This window comes from Dromaius novaehollandiae, unplaced genomic scaffold (genome assembly GCF_036370855.1).
Source record: "Dromaius novaehollandiae isolate bDroNov1 unplaced genomic scaffold, bDroNov1.hap1 HAP1_SCAFFOLD_45, whole genome shotgun sequence".
NCBI classification, from domain to species: domain Eukaryota; kingdom Metazoa; phylum Chordata; class Aves; order Casuariiformes; family Dromaiidae; genus Dromaius; species Dromaius novaehollandiae.
In genome coordinates this window covers 1275624-1299431 of record NW_026991505.1, presented here as the reverse complement: position 1 = coordinate 1299431, position 23808 = coordinate 1275624, and the positions used below count along the sequence as shown (strand labels likewise).

The 23808-nt window shown below is 52.9% G+C and overlaps 2 protein-coding genes across 2 annotated transcripts; one reads left to right on the top strand and one right to left on the bottom strand.

The window, feature by feature from the left end:
• Window positions 1-8077: 8077 nt before the first annotated feature.
• Window positions 8078-9013, bottom strand: LOC135327047 (olfactory receptor 14J1-like). Its single transcript, XM_064504664.1, has 2 exons — window positions 8789-9013; window positions 8078-8632 (listed from the first exon to the last, which is right to left on the bottom strand). The coding sequence occupies exons 1-2, from the start codon at window positions 9011-9013 to the stop codon at window positions 8078-8080; spliced, it is 780 nt and encodes a 259-aa protein (XP_064360734.1).
• A 13606-nt stretch (window positions 9014-22619) lies between these two features.
• LOC135327045 (olfactory receptor 14J1-like) lies at window positions 22620-23174 on the top strand (the record flags this gene model as incomplete). The annotated part of the gene is made up of 1 exon (XM_064504663.1): window positions 22620-23174. A coding segment is annotated over one exon (555 nt), but the record flags the coding sequence as incomplete, so codon positions are not given.
• Between the last annotated feature and the right edge of the window lie 634 nt (window positions 23175-23808).

Sequence of the window (23808 nt, the reverse complement as noted above, 5' to 3'; positions counted from 1 at the left end):
TGCCCAGGTGCCTGATTGAGAGCACACAGAGGCAGGGGCTGGTGGGGCAGCAGAAGACCCTGCAGGTGCTGTCATAGTTCCCACAGCCCGTTGTGGTGGTGGCCATCACAGGGCTGTACTGCGCTGGCAAGTCCCACCTCATGAACAGGCTGGGTTGTGAGAGGATGGAGGAGAGAGGTGGGGAGCCACACAGGTCCTGGCCCTGGGCGGCAAAGATGCCTCCATTTTCCTGCTCTGTAGCTGACACTGCTGAGCCCCTTGCATCCCCTCCACAGGTTTCTCCCTGGCCTTCCCCATGCAGGCCCATACCAAAGGTATCTGGCTGTGGTGTGTGCCTCAGCCCTGTCAGCCTGGACACACGCTGGTGCTCCTGGACACTGAAGGGCGGGGTGATGCGGAGAAGGCGTGGGAGAAGCAGAGGCTTCCTTTTGTGCCTACAGAGAACTTTGTGGAAGCTCTCAAGGGCCCAGGCATGTGGCAGGACTCAAGGTGTTCTCATTGCCTGCACTGGTGTGCCAGGAAGAGACAGAGGCTGTGGGGAAGGAGGCCAGTGCAGAGCTGACTGGATAAAGTCTTCTGGCTGAGGAAGTCCTCCTGTCTGGCATCCTTCACCTCTGCCTTTGCCTGTCAGAGCCCTCATTCTGCCTGGGATGCTGGCTGTCTGCAGGGGACTGGAGCCAGTCTGTGGCTGGGCCCATGACGGTTTGTGGGACACCACCTCTTCACAGCCACTCTCCCTCTCTTTCTGGATCTTTGATTACTCAGCAGCCATCAGGCTGGTGGGCCTTTTGAGATCCGGTAGCTGGCAGGGAGCTCCAGGCTTTTGAACTGGAGCTGTCTCTGTGGTGCTGACAGCCAGAGGAGCTAGGAGAAGGCTCGTGAGGTTGACAAGCTGCCAAATTCCTCAGCACTTGCTGGTAAACTTCAGCAGACCAGGAATGGGGAGCTCAGGGAGTCCTTTAATAATCAGAAGCCTGTGGGACTCGGAGAGTTAAGAGCTGAAGACAAGGCAGCTACAGGAAGACATGGTGATATCATGTGTGGGGGTCTCTCCAAAAAGCTGACCCTGCCATGGCCCATGGTTAGGCATTCAGGGCCTGGGGATTTGGGGCTTTGCTCACTCTTAGGGGGCCTTGCACAGGGTTTCTTGGTATGAGCCAAGGCTGTTTGTTCCTGGGAAACACCAAGAATGACACATGGATCTTTGTGCTAGCCGTACTGCTGTCCCGCACTCTGGTCTATAACAGCAAGGGCACCATCAACCAGCAAGACATGGACCAGCTGCAGTGTCCTCAGTGGGGCAGCAGCACCAGGGATGCCCCATCTACCTCAGCAGTAGCTAAGGGGTTCACACATCTCAGCTCCTCAAACGGCTGCTTTATATGGGGAGATCAGAGCCTGCTGGTGATGCCCAGTGACCAGGCTCTGGGTCCTCAGGGATCCTGTGCTCCAGATCTCAGGGCTGAGGCTTTGAGCCCTACTCCTGCTGGTGACTCCAGGCTGCTCTCTGTCCCTGCAGAATCTCCCCTTTTCCCCATCAAATGCTGATGGGTGGGGAGGGTGGGGTTAGAGTTAGGGTTAGCCCCTCCCTGCATGAGGATTCAGGGTCTCTGTTTCCTTAGCCAGCTCCCCAGCTATGTGATGAAACTGATGGAGGATGTAAAGGTGATAGCAACACCTTGGGAGAGTGGAGATGAACTGGAGGATTCAGATAAAGTTTCCTAGTTCTTCCTGACCTTTGTCTGGGCCGTGCGGGACTTCACATTGCACCTGAAGGTGGATGGGGAGGAAATCTCTGAGGACGCGTACCTGGAGAATGTGCTGAAGTTAAAGCCTGGTAGGGGAATGGTGCTGTTCCCAGTGCTTTACTTCAGGAAGGGCAGGATGTGTCCAGCTCTGGACAGCTGCATTTCAGCGTAAGGCAACAAAAGCCCAAGCCCTGTGAGCTTGCTCCCTGGCCTACCTCCGCAGGTAGCAGCCGGGAAACCCAGCTCTATAACCATTCCCAGGAATGCCTCCACCAGATCTCCCCAGACTGGAAGTGCTTTGGTTTTGACCAGCCGACCAGCAAGAGGGACCTGCCACCCTTGGAAGAGCTTCATAACAGTGAGATCAAGCCTGAATTCCAGGAGCAACTGGTGACATTCTGCAGCCACATCTGGGAGAAGTCTGCACCCAAGACCATCCATGGTGGCAGCACAGTAGTAATGGGGAACTGTGAATGCCAGGGTCCAGAAGGTCAGGGCTGGCTAGTGGCTCTTGGGACTGTGTCTGGGGAAGGCTCAAATGCACAGCCAAATGATGCAGGTGGGAAATGGAAGAGCTTTTCCACTGGCTGCTGTACTTGCCTCTTGATTGAGAGCCACATCTCTCCCGTTTCCCCTCCCTGTACCCATTCTTGCTGCTCTGCCCCTTTGCTGCTGTTGCAGACTGAGCATTGTGGCTTCACCACTCCCAGCTGCTCAGAGCTGAGGATAGTCTTCAGGGCACCTTCACTCCTCAGGAAAGGCACTCCCTGAGGGTTGTCACAGGGACCAGCATGTGGTTGAGTCCCACCTCTCAGAGACTAGGGAGTGACAGAGAGCTCCTCATTTACCAGTGGCAAACTTCTAGAAAGGTCTCATCCCCATGGGAGTGTGCTACCATGCCCTGGGACCTCTTCCCCATCCTAGAGGATCTGGGTCAGGAGGGATATCTGGAGGTCTATATCCACACCCTCTGCTCTGAGCATGGCTAACTTCCCAGTTAGATTGTGTTGGTCAGTACTTTGTCCAGACAAGTTCTGAAAATCTCTGGGCCCCTGCACCACTACTGCTCCACTCTGATGCTGACAGTTTTTTCCCTAACACCCAGCTGAAATGTCCCTTGCTGCTGCTTGTGCCCTTGTGCCTATTGCACCTTCTCCTCCTGTTCCCCCGGCCTGCTCTGAGCACCTGCTTTGGACTGAGCAGAGACAGGCACTGCTTATTCCGACCTGGGGTCAGAGGAGGGCACATGGAGACTCACCTTTACCCAGCCCAGAGGGACTGTGGCAGTGCCCGTGGGCTGACAACAGAGCAGAGCAGGACTGAGGGGAAGGTCTCCAACAGCTCCTCCCACAAACCCCAGGTAGGGAATCACTCACTGGAAAGCAGTCCTGAAAGAAGACTATGAAGTAGAAGGGAATGCTCTGGTGAGCTGCCGCTCTTGCACAGCTGGACTCTGCATTTCATCTATGGGCACTCTAAAGAGCGATGCCTGTGGTTTCAGCTCCAGGCACATCCTAAACTCCCCGTGACCAACAGCAAGTCCCTACCACAACTATGGGGGCTGCTCTGGCTTCAGAGGGGCTGCTGGGGGAGCACTGGGGCTGGCGCTGCTCACCCTGCACCTCCCATCCCAGGGTGCCTCTTGGGCTCCTGGCAGCTGTTGCAATGATCAGGAGGGAGAGCCTGTTCCATACCAGTGCAAGGCACCAGGGTAGTGTATCTTATGATCCCAGCAAGAAAGGCACTCAGACTCTGTAAGGTATTGCTTAAAATACCATTTAGTGGAGCTGACACAAGAAGGAAAAAGAGGAAAGATAGTACTATGTCCACTTAGATGCTGAGAACCCCAAGCTGTGCAGCACTGGACAGACCTCCAATCAGGGCATGGCATGGCACAGCACACGGTGCAGATCTCATCCATGGAGAGGTTCACCAGCACCTTGCTCTTTAGGGCTCTTACAGGATTTCCTCAGAAGAAAACAATCCTATTCATCATTTATAGTGTCAAAAGGAGGTTTGCATGAGAACTTGCTCCTTCTCTTGAGATAAAGACAAGGGCACACAGGTGGTGGAATTGCCAAGAGCAAATGGGAGCTGTCTACAGGCAGGTGTTACAATACGCCTGGAGAGTTTGTCCTGCAGCCAAGGGACACGTGCAGCACAGCACAGGCTTGAAGGCCAAGCTGTACGTGCAGCAAGGTGCAGCACAGCACGGCACATGCCTGTGCCTGCTCAGGTTACCTGTTATGTGGATCACCAACTCCTCGATGTACAATAGTCTTCCAGTTAGGATCACTAGCGAGCCCTGTCTTGCTTGGGTCCAGGGGCAGTTTGGAGGCCTCAGCAGCGTGGGAGGGAGAGGCTGGAGATACCTGAGTGCAATGGAGGTGCTGCTCTGGGGTCTGGGACCTGGCAGAGAGGGCTCTGCCCTGGATACTGCCTGTGGAGCCGGTTCCCAAGAGAGAAATGGTCTCAGCTGTCCCCAGGGCATGGGTGAGTGACAGGAGAGAACCCAAGGAGGCCAGGCCTGGGACAGGGATGGGAAATGGCTCTGTTGGAGGTCTCCCGCAGAGGGGATGAGCTGGGCCTACAGTGCCAGGGGCCATCATGATGTGGCACAGCCCCAGGGCATGCTCTGCCGGCTGCCAGAGTGGGGCTGGGCTGTGATACCAGTGCCAGGAGGCCTTCCCCAATGGGCTCCCAAGCTGCCAGCTGGCTCCCAGCCCTTGCCTTAACGCTGCTCACCCGAATGAGCTTCCCAGGGCCTGCAGGGCCTGCAGAGCTGGTTCCTGCTCTGTGCAGCACAGCTGCCTCTTGGCAATGGAGCAGTGAGGAGTGTCCTGGCTCCAGCCTGCACCCAGCCCTGCTGCCCTGCATGTGGTCCCACAGACCTGCCCTGCAGGCACTTCACAGGGCAGGGTACCTTCAGGGGTGGGGAAACATCCCCCTGGCACAGTCCCAATGATGTGCCCCATCCCCCCCCCCGCAGCCCTCCTGCTTTGGCAGCCTCCCACCAGTGCCCAGTCCCTGCCTAGCCCTGGCTGTGCCCCACACAGGGGTCAGCAGACCGCTGTCCTCCAAGGGTCTTTGGGGGTCTGGGCCAGGAGAGAGGCTGCTCAGGGCTGGCTCTTCCCCCTCGATACAGATGCTGACATCAGGCCTGGAATGAACAATCAGAGCTGGTATTTACCACTGCAAGGGGACAGGTCTTTACCTTTTCCAGCTACGCATCAAATGTTCTCTCCTTTCGAGAGGCTCCATCCACTGCACGCCCCCAGCACGTGGTGCCCCTGGAGATCCCATGTGCTCTCCGAGCTGCCTCCAGATTCCCTGCCAGAAGGATGGTGTCTGCCACTGGCCCTGTCTCATGTATGACAGCCCTGGGCAGGTGAGTGGGAGCCCATTCACCATGTCCACTGCCACCACAGTGAGCCATGAATCTAGCCCTCCGTGCCTAGCAGTCTTTACTGGTAAGACTGGTCCCCAGGAATCCCAGGACCTAGAGTCTGGGGTGGGGTGGGGGGGAGAATCTGGAGAAAGGAAGACTTTCTCTTGGTAGAGGAGGATTGGGTTAGGGATCACTTCAGCAAACAACTTACACAAGTCCATGGGCCCTGATGGGATGCATCCACAAGTCCTGAGGGAGCTGGCGGACATCATTGCTGGGCCACTCTCAATTATCTTTGACAGATCATGGCAACCAGGAGAGGTGCTTGAGGACGGGAAGAAAGCAGATGTCACTCCAGTGTTCAAAAAGGGCAAGAGAGAGGACCCAGGGAACTGCAGGCCAGTCAGCATCACCTCAATCCCTGGGAAGGTGATGGAGCAGCTCATCCTGGGAGCCATTTCCAAGTATATGAAGGATAAGAAGGTGATCAGGAGTAGTCAGCCTGCACTCACCAGGGGGAAATTATGCTTAACCAACCTGATAGCCCTCTGTGATGGAAAGACTGGCTGGGTGGAGGAGGGGAGAGCAGTGGATGTTGTGTATATGTCCAGTTTGTTCAAATCTTCCCTAATCTGAGCCTCCTCCACCAAGGGTAAATCTTCACCTCTCATATTCCCATGGGTCTCAGGGGCCTGAGATTCCTGAAGCCATGTCTCACCAGGAAAGACTGAGACAAAGCAGGCACTGTAAACCTTTGCCTTTTCCATGTCTTTTGTTACCATGTCCTCTGCCCTATTCTGTGCTGCAACCACATATTCCCTAGTCTTCTTTTTGCTGATGATATACCTGCAAAAGCCCTTCTTGTTGCCTTTCATGTCCCCCACCAGAGTCAGCTCCAGGTGGGCTTTGGCTTCCTGCATGCTTGGACAGCAGCTCTATATTCCTGCCTGGTCAACTGTCCCTGTTTCTGCCTCTTGTATGCTTCCTTTTCATGCTTGAGTTCAGTCAGGAGTTCCATGTTCATCCATGCAGGCCTCCTGACACCTTTGCTTTGTTTCTTGATTATCAGGATGGACCATTCTTGAGCTTGGAGGAGGTGATCCTTGAAAATCAGCCAGCTCTCTTGGACCTCCCCCTTCTCTCCAGGACTGTATCTCATGGGATTCTTCCAAGCAGGTCCCTGAAGAGGCTGAAGTCTGCTCTCCTGAAGCCCAGGGTTGTGATCCTGCTTTTTGCCCTCCTCCCTCCTCTCAGGATCCTGAACTCCACCATCTCATGGTCACTGCAGCCAAGGCTGCCCCCAGTCTTGAAAACCCCAACCAGTTCTTCCTTGTCAGTGAGTATCAGGTCCAGCAAAGTGCCTGCCCTCGTTGACTCCGTGACCACCCGTGTCACAGTGTTATCATCACTGCACTCCAGAAACCTCCTGGATTGCTCCTGCCCTGCCTTGTTGTCCTTGTGTCCTTGTGTGCACACACTTGGGGTGGGACCCCTCCTGCCCTCTTTTGTTGATTATGAGGTCTCTTTTATCACCTACTAAAGCACTCAGCAGCACTTTGAAACCTCAAGCCCTACCCCTCCACCCACCATAAACGTCTTCCCTCCTCTGCACTCCTTGGAACAATGTGCACAGCTGGACACTGAGTTTTCTTGAGTGATCACAACAGCCACTTCCCAAACTACTTCCAGCAAATCCCTCCCATGCCCTTGGGCACTGCCAGCCACTCCAGCACAGCACAGCCCCCATCACAGTGTGGCAAAGCCATCCCGACCATGGCTCTTCTCTGAATCATTTTCTCAGGACAGCAAGTAGAGAGTCATGGAGCCCAACCTAGACTTCTTGTGCACCGAGGAAATGATGCCCTGGTGTGGCATGCATCTGCATGGAGGATGGCAGAAGGCAATAGTGCATTGCACTGGGTGTATCCAGGCAGCATCAAGTTATGACATGGCTCCTTAGACACTTTTCCTTAGGACTGAGCTCTGACGCAGGGGCTCAGACGCCCTATGGAAGCCCACATTCGACGGGAAGATGGCAGTGGGAGACTGGCGTCAGCGGGAGGACCACTAGTCATTCTTCAGCCACATCTGAAAGTCTCTTCTGGTTGTGCCCCACAAGGTCTGCAGAGGAAGCAGGCAGAGGGCACAGACCACACTCTTGTGCACTTTTTATGTCTCAGCTCCTTCGCCATGAAGTCTGGCTCTGCGACCCAAGCACACTGGTGTGTTCGCCCACCCTGCCTCTTCACACAAGTTACCTGAAGACTGGTATTTCCCACCCCCAGGCACTTTCCAGCCCACTTCAGGCCCCTCCCCAGCTCTCCCCACCTCCCATTGCCTCTCCCAGCCCATCGCAGCAGAGCAGGACAGTCTGGGAATCACCCCACAGCAGTGTCCACCACAGGATGCTGCAGGTATCTGCCTACTTGACACCAAGCCTGAGCCCCTTGAATGGGCACAGCAGCTCCTGGGGTGGCAGAGAGTGGGTGTCAGCCTCCCCACCAGCCCTAAGACCTCCAATGGCACTAGGAAATGGAAGCCAGTCACTCTCTTGCCCCCCTGCTCTTGTCTCTAGGATGACAACCACCACCTCAGCTGCCTCCTAACCAGCCCCACTCCCCAGGACAGCACAAGTGTCCTGGTGCTGGGGCTCCTCCAGCAACTCCTGCTGCTCTCCAACCTCCCTTCCTAGTGTAAGACGAGCCCAGCCTTCAGGCACTGCACTGGGAAGATCCCTTTTTAGTACAGAGATGCTGTCACAGCAGCCAGCTCCGACCCAGGCACAGAAGGCCTCTGGTCAGGCAGACCAGGTTCATGCCTCTGGAGAAGTGTGATAAATACAAATATCTGTGTACAGAAATGATTTTCACAGATATAATAAACAAGCAAAGAAAAGCATAAGCCAGCCTGAGAGAAACTGGGAATCGTTCATGAAGACAGCCTATGAGTGGTAAAATACTACACATTGAATCAATTTCCTCAGTGCCTCTTTGATCTCTTTGTTCCTCATGCTGTAGATGAGCGGGTTCAGTGTTGGAGGCACCACTGAGTACAGAACAGCCACCACCAGCTCCAGAGCTGGGGAGGACATGGAGGGGGGCTTCAGGTAGGCAAACATTGCAGTGCTGGCAAACAGGGAGACCACGGCCAGGTGCGGGAGGCACATGGAAAAGGCTTTGTGCCGGCCCTGCTCGGAGGGGATCCTCAGCACGACCCTGAAGATCTGCACGCAGGACAGCACAATGAACACAAAGCACTCACAAGCTACACAAAAACTAACCGCAGTAACCCCAGCTTTCCTGAAGTAGGAGTCAGAGCAGCAGAGCCTGAGGAGCTGGGGGATTTCACAGAAGAACTGCTCCACAGCATTGCCTTGGCAGAGTGGAATTGAAAATGTGTTCGCAGTGTGCAGCACTGCATTGAGAAAACCACTGGCCCAGGCAGCTCCTGCCATTTGGACACAAGCTCTGCTGCCCATGAGTGTCCCATAGTGCAGGGGTCTGCAGATGGCAATATAGCGGTCATAGGCCATGACAGTGAGGAGATAATATTCTGATGAAATGAAGAAAAGAAACAGAAAGACCTGGGCAGCACATCCTGAGTAGGAAATGGCCCTTGTGTTCCACAGGGAATTGGCCATGGATTTGGGGACAGTGGTGGAGATGGAGCCAAAGTCCAGGATGGAGAGATTGAGGAGGAAGAAGTACATGGGGGTGTGCAGGCGGTGGTCACTGGCTATGGCAGAGATGATGAGGATGTTGCCCAGGACGGCAGCCAGGTAGATGCCCAGGAAGAGTGAGAAGTGCAAGAGCTGCAGCTCCCGTTTGTCCGCAAATGCCAGGAGGAGGAATTCGGTGAGGAAGCTGCTGTTGGTCATTTCCTCCCTCGGGGCAGTGGGGACTGCAGCTCAGAAAAGCTCTGATGAGAATTATGATAACTGCAAAAGAGATGTTGGTGCTTGCAGGTGGGGGGATGGTGGGCAGAGGGAATGAAGGGGCTTTTGGAGGCTCCTCACAGACCTCTTGATCTTTCGGAGTAACATTTTAGGAGTCTCATTCCCACATCTAAACCCCCAAACCTGTTTCCATTTCCCCCCGGCCAGTGGTGGAAACTAACATCACAGACTCCGAAAAGCTGCTTCCCTTTCAGGTACCCAGTGACTCACCCTTCCTCTTGAAAAGTCCCCATCTGGAAAGGTCCTCATGGTGAGGCAGAGCTGTGAGCAGCCCCGACCTATGCAGTACCCTCTCTACAGCAGAATGAACCTGCCCTGCTGGCTGTCGCTCCTTCCACCCAGAGCTTCTCCCTGCTGCACCGTGGGGAGTTCCCCGGGCAGGCCGAGCGCTGAACCTTGCACACAGCAGTCACTGCCCCAGGCACAGAGTACCCCAGGGCACAGGGACACTGCTCTGCCTTGCAGATATGTGTGCACACCCAGGCTTCACACCCCTGAGGCCATCCCTGGGAGAAGGTGACGGTGAGGCCTTGTCCCTCTGATGGTGTGGCAAATACTCCCTGCCCTGGAGCACATCCTCCTCTTCCACATCAGAGAAACCATGAGAGCTGTCCTGACAGATCCTATAAGCTGTGGGATGTGCCAGGTTTAGGTCTAGGTCTAGGTCTAGGAAGCACAGCTGCGTTGCTGGTGGCCAGAGACTTACTGTGTTAAGGGCTGTGAACGTTTCTTCCCCAAAGAGCTCTCAGCCCTCCTCCCACTCCAGACTGCCATGAACGTCTCTCTGCCATGCCTTGTCGCATCTAGGCACTTTCAGGCAGTGCCCTGAGCCCTGCTGCTCTTTGCAGAGGAGCTGCTCCTGGGCTGAGCAGCTCTCTGCAGAGTCTGCCAGGTTGCCACGAGCTCTCTCAGTCCCAGGAGCCTGGCCCAGCTCCGGAGCAGAGGCACAGCCAAAGGCAGGACTTTCTCTGCCCTACAGGCTTCCTCGAGATGTCCCTCTGGGCTCCAGGGCTGACAGCTCCTGAGAGGCAGCAGAGTCCCTCCTGGGGAATGTACTTTGAAGCAGGCTAAAGCAATCACCTATCTTCCCTCTCTAAACTGTAGAGAGAGCAGTGGAGTCCAGCAGTGTGATGTCTCCTATCAGAGCATCGTTGTCTAAGAGAGGTGAAACTGTCCTCCTCTGGAAATCCCTATTCCTCCCCAGTTACTAGGCAGGACATGTGGAAAGTCATAGGGAGGGGGTTGTTTTCCCATGTAGGGCAGTGATTCAGATGAGTCAATGCAGGTGCCTCTTCTTTGCTTAGAGGCTTTGGGGCAATTCCTCTCCCTCCTGTGCATGCCGCAGACCCAGAGGAGGTGGGATTCCTCTTCCCTCAATTCATGTGTGCACAAAATTTGTGTCTGCACGGGAGCTCCTTGAATTCTAATCCATGGAGGTAGAGGGCAGGAGTCAGTTGCTCACACACAAACAGCTGGTGACATCCGAGGTGCCAGAGGTGATCCAAAACATGTTCAAATGTCTTCAAGCTCCTATGGAGCAATTCTCAAAGACCCACATCCTTCCGGAGCATCAGCTATGGCCTGGGGCGGGCTGGAGGGGAACTATCCTTGGCAACCTGAAAGGACACCAGAGGCGTATGTTTAGGGCATCTGAGCCTGCCTTAATCAACCACATCCTGGCAGCCTGCAGACCTGTTCAGCTGACCAGAGGAGCTCGCCATAAGGAGAGTGAGGTTTCTCTCCAGGCTCCGTCAACTGTGTTTATTAGAGCCCAAGTTGCTACAAAGCTAAGACGAGTGCCCATCTCTGCACTGCAGAGTCCTAAGTTGACTCAGAGCTCTCATCGGAATGAATAAAAAAGGCCTCTAGTGCTGTGTCAGGGGGCTGGGGTGCCAACACAACCAGTGGAAAATACAGCGCAGGACCTACAGGGAAGCCATGCCCTTCTGGATGGGTGCTGGACAGACTCCCCAGGGCATCTCAGAGGGGTGAGATGCCTGAATGCCAGCAACTGAATGCCAACATTGTGGTATGGAGGCAAGGCCCATCCCACCTACGTCCAAGGGTGCTGCAGGAATGGGAGACACTCCCCACCAGGGTTTCCACTCGTGCACCCATGTTCTCAAACTGATGGTTCTCCTCTCCCTGAACCTCTGCTCACCCACATGATGACAGAAACAGGGAACATGCTAACAATGATCACAGCGTAGCTGGATCGCAGGCTGCCCACCTCCAGGGATGTCCTCAGCAGGATCTACTCCTTCCTGGAGATCAGCTTCATTTGTGTCACAGGCGCAGTGGTGCTGCAGAGACAGCTCAGGCAGAAAACTCCTCTCCTGTCATGGTTGCACAACCAAGCCCTGTCTGCCTGGCTTTGGGGACTGCAGGGTTTTCTCTCCTGGTGGGAACCTCATTTCATCGTGGCATGGTGATCTGCTGTTAAGTCCAGCATGTCTCTGCTCTGAAAAGGGGCCTTAGCATACATGGGGTCCTTGGCTTTCGGCAACAGGATCACCGTGGCAATTCTGTGCTCGGCCCTAGCGCCACAGCTGAGGTCCTGCAGCCCAAATGTACGCAACCGCACTCTGCCTGGGGCAGAGGCAGGAGGAGCTGCAGCTCCGTGTGTGGTCACAGGAGTGCCGGCATTGTGGGAATGACTGATCTGTGATAAGACCACTCACGCGGCTTGGGCTGCTGCAACGGATGGACAGAAGCTCTTCAGGAAAGACAGGCAGGAAAGAGGAGGAGGGGAATTGCCCTCTGTACAAAGGAGCAGCTCAGATGTGTGGAGCTCCTCTATGGGAGGGATGACAGGCTGGCTGAATGCTTGTGGGTGAGGATCAGAGGAGGGTGGTATTGTGGTAGCAGTTACAAACCACTCCAACAGAGTGAAGAAGTGAACAAAGTCTTCTTTAAGCAACGCAAACAAGCCTCTGGAGCAATGACCCTGGTTCTTATGGGGGACTTTAATCTCCTTGGCATTCACTGGAAGGGCAACACAGCAGGGCGCAAACAGTCCAGGAGGTACCTGGAGGATAGCAGGACAATTTCTTAGACCAGCTGCCATTATGAGTCACCTGGATCTGTACTTGCAAACTCAGAAGAAGTGGTTGGAGATGTGATACTCAGCGGCAGCCTTGGCTGCAGTCACCATGAAAATAGTACAGTCTCAGATCCTGAGGGGAATTTAGTGTGGAGAGTAGCAGGGTACAGACCCTGGACATCAGACAGGCAGACTTTGACTTATTCAGGACACAGGAAGGGGGGATCCTGTGGGAAGCAGCTCTGACCAGCAAAGGAGCTCAGGCAAGCTGGCAGAGATGGCTTGGCAACACAGGGACCTCAAGGCTGAGCTCCGATGCAAACGAGCAGCACACAGGAGGTGGAAGCAGGGACAGGTTACAATGGAAGAAATTTAGAGATGCTGTCTGGGCATGGCATTAGGAAAGCCAAACCTCCCCTAGAGCTGACAGTTGCAAGGGACATCACAGGCACCAAGATGAGCTGGTGCTGCTTCATTAACAGCAGAAGAATAAACAAGGAAAATGTGGGCCCACTTCTAAATGGGGCAGAGAATTTAGTAAGAGTAGATGCAGACAGGTCTGAGCTACTGAATGTCTTCTTTGCCTCACTTTCTGCTAGCAGAGCTTCCCAGGCTTTTGTGCCTAGAGGCAGGACTCATGGAAAAAAATACCATCCATTAGTGGATGAGGACCAAGTCAGGGGTTACTTGAGCGAATTCAGTCCTGAAGAGCCCGTGGGACCCGAGGGGCTGCATCCAAGGATGCTGAGAGAACAGGCCAAAGTCACAGCGGGGCCACTCTCTATCATCTTTGAAAGGTCATGGAGATCCTGAGACTGATGAAAGGCAAATGTTTTATGCATCTTCAGACAGGCCCAAAGGACGAGCCAGGGCTTAGCTCCCCTGTTTAACCTCACTTTCATGAGGACATCCTGTGTAGGCAGTGTCAATGTAATCAACATGATCAATACAAGGCATGGTTCCCCATCCTAAAGTACACATCTAAAATGGGCCCAACGAAGGGTGGTCTCACCAGAACCCACCTCTTCAGGCCTCAGATGGCATGGACACCGCTGATTTGCCTCTCTAGAGAGTGGATGAGGCTGGATCCACTTCCACAGTGAGAAGCCTTGCCCTGAAGCCACAGGCCTGGGGATATCTCAGATGGTTCTTCTTGGCAGTCCACTGGGTGCCTGCTTTGGTATATTTGGTGCTTTTCCATGGCTATTGCTCCACACACACACACAGAGGAGTCATAAAAATGCAAGTGTTTCCTAAAAGATGGTCATAAAGGCCCCTATTAGAGCCAATAACAAATTGTCCCATCCCAAGATCTCTGGAGGAAGCCAGAAAGGTTGTAATAAGCACCAGGAAAACCCAGGAAGCCCAAGGCTTCTTCCAAAAGGCCACTGGGTCACAGCTGAGAGGCAGCGCTGGCCGGTGGGATAGAGGGTTGAGCAGAAGGCAGTGAGAAAGGCAGTGGTGGATAAGGGCTTCAGTAAATCCTCACACACATGTTTGAGCCCAGACAATTAAAGGAGGTTATGTCTGTGGGCAGAGGGGGAGGAGCTGAGTGCTAGGAACATGGCAGGGCTGAAGGCCTCTCACCCTATCAGGGATGACAGAGACATTTCCATCTTGCGTGCATGCCTTAGCCTGCGAGATGGGGAATGCATGCTGCTGGAGAGCGAGTGGACAGAGCTCAATCATGCCCACAGAGCTGACCTTTCTCTGGAGGATGTGTGAATCTCCTGGAGTGAGGTCCCACTGTGGCAGGCAGAGCAGGAACATTACCAGGACACATATGAGTGCAGGGAAAGAGCTGTGTGCAGGTAGGAGTGTGGCTGATGCAGGCAGGATGGAGAACACAGAGAGCATGCAATGGTCACCTTTAAAGGAAATGCAGTTGTGATTTTAGGAGAACACAAGAACAAGGATGTGCAAGTCACTGCACAGGATACAAGCACATTTGGGGCTGGGATATTGCAGGTGAGTGAGGAGCTCTAGCAGGGCTTTGAAAGAAGCCAGGTGGCTTGCTGGGCAACTTGGGCAACAGCAAATTCACAGGAGCCCAAAGCTTTGTTTTTCAAGCAACACCCAGTGAGGATGGAGAGACATTGGTGGAACTAGGGAGAGTGAAACAGGCCAAAGGTGGGGAAACAGAGTGTGTAGGGAGGGAGAAGGTGGCTAAGGTCTGCGGGGAAACAGGAGCAGGCATGGGACAGTGGAGGATGTCTGTGATGGGGATGGCCAAGGTTGGTGGCAAGGCTGAAAGTCCCTGGCAGAACTGAGGTCTTTGTCACCTTGGCTATAGCTGCCTTCTCCACCAGCGAGGCCTGCGAGAAGACACTGTTTCCTTACAGCACCAGGGCCTCGTTGCCTGCTCACCCCTCAGGGAGACCAGGAGGTGTTCTACCATTGTCCCACACTCGGCATTGCCCCTCCTCCTCGCCCCAGGAAGAGCCCTGAGCAACGTGTGAGGGAAAGGATCACCCTTCTGCAAGGCTGGACATTTGTGCTTGACCATTTTGCTTGATAAAACAGATCAAGGGCTTACTTGGAATTGAGGCCTCCTGTACACTTCCTTTGACTAACTAACTGCTGCCTCTGATTTTCTACGCTAACCAGCCTCCAGGGAAGGGCACCTCAACTTGTGCTTCCCGTTAACAGCTTTGCGGGTAATGGCCCCCGGTGGGACCCATTAACGCTCTAAGAAACCGCTGAGTTTGCTTCTGACTTTAACTTCTTGAGAGGTTTGTTCAATCTCTTTTCAGTGCCTGCACAAATGCACCAGAGGGCTCATTAAACACAAAAAGGATCCTAAGGAGCAGTGTTTCTTCCCATAACTGTCTTCAAGCTTTCAAGTGTCATGTGGCTAATTGGAGAGATTTCAGGAATGTAGCTGAAAAAGGAAGGTTGCAATGAGCACCTAATAGAAAAGAATCCTTAGGGGGTGGGGGGTTCCTTTTTCAACTTTCTTCATTTTTCAGCTTAATGAATAAGTTTTACCAACATTCTATAGCTGATGCTGATTCAGATTGTCTCCTAGTGAAGTTCAGACACGTAGGAAAAGGAGGATACTTGTGGTCAGACACTGCACCGTCTTCTCCCCCATGCCCTCAGCCCCACCATTTCTCGTCTCAGCCACCTGGGACTCACATAACTCCTCCTCATATCTAACCTTTTTCTACTGAAGTCTGTCGGTGAATGTTACAGCTCATATGAATCAATTCCCACCTGCTTTATTTAGAGAACTACCTGCAAACAGACACAGAAAGATTTTTCTTGGCTGTGAAGAAAGAGAAAACATGGTATAGTTTAGATTTAAAAAAAAATGCATTCCTCAACTGTACATTAAGACCAGGTTGCCTCCACTGAAGGCCACTTTCCACAGGGAATAACCTTACTGGAAGTGTTTCAGATAAAGAGATAGAAAAGGATAACTATAAACGCAGTTACGGAGTTCACTAATGAGACAATTAGACAAACTACTGAAAGAGGAGGCAAGCTTAAAAATCCCTGAAGTTCAAAGCAGCAGCTGGGTAGCCGATAGGTATCTGAATGAACAAAGAATAACGGGAGGAGGAAAACTGGATGGACAATGCATAATGGGTGCAGCCAGGTAGTCTTCTGAACAGATGACTTCAGAAATGGTCCATTTAATAAGGATGTGCAGAAATACAGGAAAGATTACTGAGATTAAATGCACAGTATAATAGACAGAGCAGTAGTAACACAAGTACTGGGGAAGATCAACATTTTTTCTCCTGAGGTTAATACACTTCCTGGAAATTTCCAGTTTGGCACTATAGGAAAACATTGACATTGTATTAAAATTATTCAGTGATTTCAGCTGCTAAAATGTGCCTTTTTTAAAAAAAATGTTGAAAAATATTCTTCAACTTTCCAGGCAGAGCTCAGTTTCCTAAACACAAGCATCTAGTGCCACTTTTAGAGGTCCCAGCGTTCCTGAAGTGTTTCCCTGGGACTGGCAGCTATCACACAGGACCTAGGGGAGACCAGAGCCCCTCTGGAGCTGAAGATGGAGGCTGGGCAGAGGGCACCAGGGTGTCTGCAGTGGCACCAAGTTGTCTGTGTTTCTGTAACTGAATCCCACCCCAATTTCGAAAATCGTTTTCCTTTACAAACAACAACCCCACAAAGTCCACCAAATTAAAACAAAACAAAAGGAGGACGATAAGAACACACACACACACAAAATGGAAAGTATAATAAAACGTCTTGTTTGCATCATATTCTTTTTCTTAATTTCTTTGCTGTTTCATTTTTTAGTGCCATTTTCTATACATTTGGCCTACATCATTAGAAACCTATTTTTGCCTCATGCACAGAGCCCGGCTGCTGGCTGGGAAGATCCAGGTGGGGATCAAACAATCAGAACAATATTAATACCAAAGTCCTCAGAGCCAGGGAAACATCTGGATGTTAACAAATGGTGACCCATTGCCATCAGGTTGATTATCTTGAAGCTGTTTTCAAGAATCCTGACAGCCCAGCTGATGAGAGTACGTCTGATTAGCGGCCACCAGAGGGGCTTTATATCAGCCTCAGGCTGTTTGGAAGATCTGAAAGTGCTCCAGATACTGATAAAGTATGCAAAAAGAGAATATAAAGCCCTGGGGGTGGTCTTTGTGGATCTGACAAAGGCCATCGATTCAGTTCACCATATTTTCACGCCCTGAAACAAAGAGGCATTGATGGTTATGTAACAGGTATCATAGCTGATAGGTATGATAACACCACAACTCAGCTGGAGGAGAGGGGAAAGCAGTCAGAGGCGATAGAGATCCTCACTGGAGTAAAGCAAGGAGAGCCAGTGTCCTCGATGCTGTTCAATTTATCAATAGCCCCGCTGTTATGTAGGTTGGAGAAGATCAGGAATGGATCTAAGCATGGCAGAAAAAGGGTTACATCATTGGTGTTTGCAGATGATCTAGTCCTATTGACTCGTGAGATGGGATGCAGGGAAATATCACGGTGGTTGAAGGGTTCTGCCAACTGGCAGGGCTGAGGTTGCAGGCCGAGAAATGCCATGGGTTCCTTATAAGGCCCACAGAAGACTCTGATACCATCAGTGAGTGTGATCTGTGGAAGGTGAACGGCTCTAAACTAAACAGGATGGAGCTGGGCAGCTCCGAAAGATATTTGGGCCTGGGGCTGGACCTATGGGTTGGTCTTTCCAAGCCAGAGCTGCAAGAGAAGCTTGATACCTGGGTGAAGAACATCGGGGCCGCCGATGTTTAAGCATCTGTGGACTGCCGCAGAAGGCTGAGTGGATAAAATACGATCAGTAACAGATAGATTAGCTATTACTGTGATTCTGGCCACATTGGAAGAGGGGGAGGCAGCATGCGAATGGGAGACATCTGCTCCAACGGTCATCTTCCCTAGCCCAAATAGGTGAAGAAAGCACAAATCTGAAAATTGGATAAATCTGCAAAGTCAGGGCCACGGTATCAAGAATTCTGTGAACAATAACATCAATAATGATTGGTTGGTGCAGTATAGGTTTATTCCCCACAGGAAAATTCTGACGCCATTACAAGTCCGGGACAATGTCTACCCAGCTAGGGAGTGCTTGGTTAGAGGTTTAGGGGAAGGGTCCAGGAAAGGATGCAGGGATTGTCCTGTTGAATGGGAAATGTGCTCCCATGTTATTGGTCATTGTCCTGCAGTCCAAGAGTCCCGGGTCAAGAGCCATAGCATCTTGTACAGGATGACGTCTAATGAGCTTAGGAGGATGGACTGGGTGGTGTTTCTGGAGCCCGATCTAAGGGATAAGAAGAACGAGCTCTTTAAACCAGGCTTGGTAACAGTAAAAGGGTCTTGGGCATTGGCAGTGGATGTAACAGTCCGTTTTGAAAGTATTTTGTCATCTTTAGGAGATGCAGCGATGGAAAAAGTGTGGAAATAACAGCGCTTAGAGGAGCAGGTGATGGAACTCACCAAAGCCATCTATGTTGAGTCCCTGGGATTCCCAACTGGTGGTCAAGGAAAGTGGTATAAATGTAATTTGGGGCTCTTATGCGATCTTGGGCTCTCCAGTAGCCAACAAAAGAGGATTGTGAGGCTCTTCAGCAGGAACACGCTCCTTTCCTCAGCAGATGTTATCCACAGTTTTGCCAGCCTAGGTCAGGCTGGCAAACAGAATTGGGCAAATATCCTAGAAGTGACATTCTTTAGAAGTCCTTCTCTCCAAAGGCAACAGTAAAGTTCTTCACACAGATGATATGAGTTGGCTCAGTCATCTGGAATCAAGAATTTTGCTTTTCCCTTGACCCTGGTGGTGGATCGAGGCGGTAGTGGGGCCGAAAATGTCATCTCAAATGACGCGTTCACCAAAGTTGTCTTGGGTGAACGAGCCGCCTTTAAGCCCAGCTCGGAAAAAGTGCTGCATTGTTTGCGATTCTGTGCTGCACCACACAGGCTGCCCTGGGGCCACCAACCTCGGAGCTCCCATTCGCCGGTCTGGTGCGCCCTTCCCCATGTGGCAGGTCAGGGAGGAGGGGGGAGATGTTGGTGGAACAGGTGATGCACGTGGCATCCCCTTCCTTGAGTGCCCAGAAGAAAGCTCGCAAGTCCCAGCACTCCAGCCAGCCCCACACGGGCACCTCAGAGCACCAGTCAGCCGGGGGTCAGGGATTGTTTCTCAGCCCCCCATGACACACAGGCCCCAAAGTGAAGGAATGATTGGTCAACCAGCTTCAAGCTAGGCTTGGCAGATATCTTGAAGGCTCTGGGATTTGAGGGAGGCAGCTTGGTCCTAAGGCTGTAGGCGTTCCTCTTAGAGCTTAGACTTTAGGCAGTAGGTGAAGCTTTCTGCTTTGCAGTTATGGCTCAGGTTAGGCTCTCACCTCACCCCTCATCTGCACAAGCTTGACCTCCAAGGTTGGGGGTGGATTTGACTTCTCCTTGGGTGCCATCATCTGAGCATGCCCTTACTGCTTCTGGAGCTGGCTTCAAAAGATGCAGTTACGCTGTGGGTTTTTAGTAATGTAGTCTTCACTTCTGCTGTCTCATGAAACATGTCCTTGGCCTTGTTCATCGCAGAGATGTGACTGCTAGGTGCTGCTGGGAGAGGAGATCATTCCTTCTGAGCTGGCTGGTCACCGAGCTCTGCCACAGCAGCAGGGCACTGCCGTTGTGTCTGTCCTGACTCAGGAGCGAGCCCTGCTGGCAGAAAGGCTCCAGATGAGGAGTAGGGCAGAGCCGATGCTGGGTTGCAGCCTGCGCTAAGAAGGGGTCACTGGGATCCTCTGTCCTGACCTGCTGATTAGGAAGAGCAGTGAACCCCTGGCCAGGCTCTGACATTCCCCGGCAACCGGAGATGAGGTGACTCTCCTGGTTCTCCCACTGTGAATGTGACATGGTGCTGGAGGAATATTTTTAGGCCATATGACATTGAGTCGCTGCATTTGACTTAAATGAGGTGTCTGAAAAATAGGGACATACATGTGTCAAAAGGAGATCTAGCAAATAAAGTCGAGGGAGCCTGCAGAGAGAGACAGCTCTTGTTTTGGTCAGCTGCATAGTCCAACACTGGACTTAAAGAGCAGTGACAAGTTTAGTTGTCCTGAATGTGGGCATCTACTGTCATATCAGGCAGCCAAGGATATTCCTTCCTCTCCTGGCCTCCAGCTGATGCTGCAAAATGATGCAAGTCTCATAACTGCTTCATCAGAGCTTGCGAACACTTGCTCGTGTCTTGGACCACCCCTCAAGTGCCTCTAGGTGTTTCTGCCAGCGCTCCTGCCTTCCATCTCCACCAATTATACTGGGAGCTTGGACAAGGGGCTTGGGTGTAGACACCTATTTTGTGCTCAGCAGAACCAGAGGCAAGAGGGATCCCCCCCTGCTCTGTGCTCGTGGTGCGTATGGGATGGTGTGGAATCCCCATCCAGCCTTTGGGCAGCTAACCTGAGATTACGTTGCTCGGTTGACTCAGCTGAATCGGTAATCAAAGGATGGGTGAATGAATTCCCTTCTTGTCGCTGTCAAGGATTCCTGTCTAGTTGTGTGACGGGAATAGAGAATTCCAGAGGAGGAGGGCTCCACTTCTCTTAGGCATCTCTCTCTTCCGACAGGAAAAATTGCACTGCTGGATTTAGTCTCTCTCCATAGTTTAGAGAGGGAAGATAGGTGATTGCTTTAGCCTACTTCAAAGCACATTCCCCAGGAGGGACCCTGCTGCCTCTCAGGAGCTGTCAGCCCTGGAGCCAACAGGCACATCTTGAGGAAGCCCATGGGGTGGAGAAAGTCCTGCCTTTGGCTGTGCCTCTGCTCCGGAGCTGGGCCAGGCTCCTGGGACTGCAAGAGCTCATGGCAACCTGGCAGACTCTGCAGAGAGCTGCTCAGTCCAGGAGCAGCTCCTCTGCAAAGAGCAGCAGGGCTCAGGGCACTGCCTGAAAGTGCCTAGATGCGACAAGGCATGGCAGAGAGACGTTCATGGCAGTCTGGAGTGGGAGGACAGCTGAGAGCTCGCTGGAGGGGAAGTCTTCACTGCCCTTGGCACAGTAGGTCTCTGGCTGCCTGGCCATGCAGCTGTGGTTCCTACGGGGGTCTTCTAAGCTGGCACATCCCATGGCTGAGCCGATCTGTCAGGACGGCTCTCACAGCTCCTTGGGGCGGGGCAGGAGAAGGAGGTGCTCCACTGCAGGGATTCCTTGCCCCACCGTCGGAAGGACAAGGCGTCACTGCTTTCTTCTCCTAGGCACAGCTTTAGGGATGTGAAGCCGGAGCGTGCACACGTGTCTCCACAGGTCACACTTCAGAGCAGTGTCCCTGCACTCCAGGGATGCTGCGTGTCCTGAGCAGTGACGCTGCTGCCCGTGAGGGTCAGCACTCAGCCCGCCCGGGGAACTCGCCGTGACACTGCGCAGAGAAGCTCTGGGTAGAAGGAGCAACCCCTGGCAGGGCAGGTTCATTCTCCCATCGGGAGGGTGCATGTGAGCCTGGGCTGTTCACAGCTTGTTCTCACCCCCAGGACATCTCCTGAGGGGATCTTCCGAGAGGAAGGTCAAAGCAGGAGCTACCTCAAAGCTCCACCAGAGTTCTGCAGCACTGTGCACGCAGAGGGTGGCACGGGGTCTGTGAGCCCTGGATGGGACAAGGCACACGAACAGCTCCAGGCAGCAGAGCCATGGCCAGAGTCAGAGGAGACTGGTGACACTGCAAGGGGGACGTGGAGCAACTCCCCTTTGGCCCCCTCAGTGCAGGCACCTTCCTCTGAGCAATCCCCCGTGTCTCCTCTCCCACCCAACAGAATGCAAGTGTTGACGTTTGGGTGTCAGCACCCACATCACAGAGTCCTCGCTCTGATCATCTGTGTCAGGAGCCATGTCACGCCTTCTCCCTCACACCTCCATGTCTAGGCTGAGAAAGAGAGAAGTTTGGAGAGCTGCACTTTGAACCTGGACCTTTGTGCTCTCATCACAGCCCAGTTTCTTTTTCAGAGTAACCTCGGAGGGCAGTTGTCCTCCAGCTGAGAGAGATGCAAGCACAGGACAGCTGGGAACGAATCTGCTAGACAGATCAGCTGTCTTGACTCTGCGCTAAACCACGGGGAGTGCTTTTTCCTCTCTGGTCTCAGTAGCGTTCACCTCTCCAACAACAGAAATGAGGATTTCTACAACTTCAGAGAAAGCTCCCCACGTGTGGTGGGAGCATCGAAAAAAACCTTGCCAAAATGACTATAAAATCAACCTTAAGCATTGCTGCAGCAGCCCACAGTCTCAGGAACTCTGCGTGAAGATATTACAAAGCTCTTCCCCGTTAAAGGGGACCTTCATCTGACATAAAATGAACATCAGAGCTCTATTGCCGTGTGCTCATTGCCGTGGAGCAGGACTGACTCCTTTGGAGCCCGTGGGCAGAGGTCCCTGCTCCTCACAGCAAACTCAACCAGCACAAAACGGAGCTAAAGCAAGGGGGCTGAGCGAAGGTCCTCCCAAAACTGGGAAAGGAAATGCACATGTTTATTGGGGGGTGAGGGGGTGCAAAGTGGGGAGCCTATGAGAAATGGCATGGGCTTGGCTCAGAGGAGTCTTTCCTAACTCTTCGTTGTCTTCTCCTCCTTGGACAGTCCCCACTGCCCAGAGGGAGGAAATGTCCAACAGCAGCTTCCTCACCGAGTTCCTCCTCCTGGCATTTGCGGACAAACGGGAGCTGCAGCTCTTGCACTTCTCACTCTTCCTGGGCATCTACCTGGCTGCCATCCTGGGCAACATCCTCATCATCTCTGCCATAGCCAGTGACCACCGCCTCCACACCCCCATGTACTTCTTCCTCCTCAATCTCTCCATCCTGGACTTTGGCTCCATCTCCACCACTGTCCCCAAATCCATGGCCCATTCCCTGTGGAACACAAGGGCCATTTCCTACTCAGGATGTGCTGCCCAGGTCTTTCTGTTTCTTTTCTCCATTTCATCAGAATATTATCTCCTCACTGTCATGGCCTATGACCGCTATATTGCCATCTGCAGACCCCTGCACTACGGGACACTCATGGGCAGCAGAGCTTGTGTCCAAATGGCAGCAGCTGCCTGGGCCAGTGGTTTTCTCAATGCAGTGCTGCACACTGCGAACACATTTTCAATTCCACTCTGCCAAGGCAATGCTGTGGAGCAGTTTTTCTGTGAAATCCCCCAGCTCCTCAGGCTCTCCTGCTCTGACTCCTGCTTCAGGAAAGCTGGGGTTACTGCGGTTAGTTTTTGTGTAGCTTGTGAGTGCTTTGTGTTCATTGTGCTGTCCTACGTGCAGATCTTCAGGGTCGTGCTGAGGATCCCCTCTGAGCAGGGCCGGCACAATGCCTTTTCCATGTGCCTCCCGCACCTGGCCGTGGTCTCCCTGTTCATCATCACTGCAATGTTTGCCTACCTGAAGCCCCCCTCCATGTCCTCCCCAGCTCTGGAGCTGGTGGTGGCTGTTCTGTGCTCAGTGGTGCCTCCAACACTGAACCCGCTCATCTACAGCATGAGGAACAAAGAGATCAAAGAGGCACTGAGGAAATTGATTCAATGTGTAGTATTTTACCAGTCATAGGCTGCCCTTCTCTCTTCATGAACGATTCCCAGTTTCTCTCAGGCTGGCTTATGCTTTTCTTTGCTTGTTTATTATATCTGTGAAAATCATTTCTGTACACAGATATTTGTATTTATCACACTTCTCCAGAGGCATGAACCTGGTCTGCCTGACCAGAGGCCTTCTGTGCCTGGGTCGGAGCTGGCTGCTGTGACAGCATCTCTGTAATAAAAAGGGATCTTCCCAGCGCAGCGCCTGAAGGCTGGGCTCGTCTTACACTAGGAAGGGAGGTTGGAGAGCAGCAGGAGTTGCTGGAGGAGCCCCAGCACCAGGACACTTGTGCTGGCCTGGGGAGTGGGGCTGGTTAGGAGGCAGCTGAGGTGGCGGTTGTCATCCTAGAGACAAGAGCAGGGGGGCAAGAGAGTGACTGGCTTCCATTTCCTAGTGCCACTGGAGGTCTTAGGGCTGGTGGGGAGGCTGACACCCACTCTCTGCCACCCCAGGAGCTGCTGTGCCCATTCGAGGGGCTCAGGCTTGGTGTCAAGTATGCAGATACCTGCAGCATCCTGTGGTGGACACTGCTGTGGGGTGATTCCCAGACTGTCCTGCTCTACTGCGATGGGCTAGGGAGAGGCAATGGGAGGTGGGAGAGCTG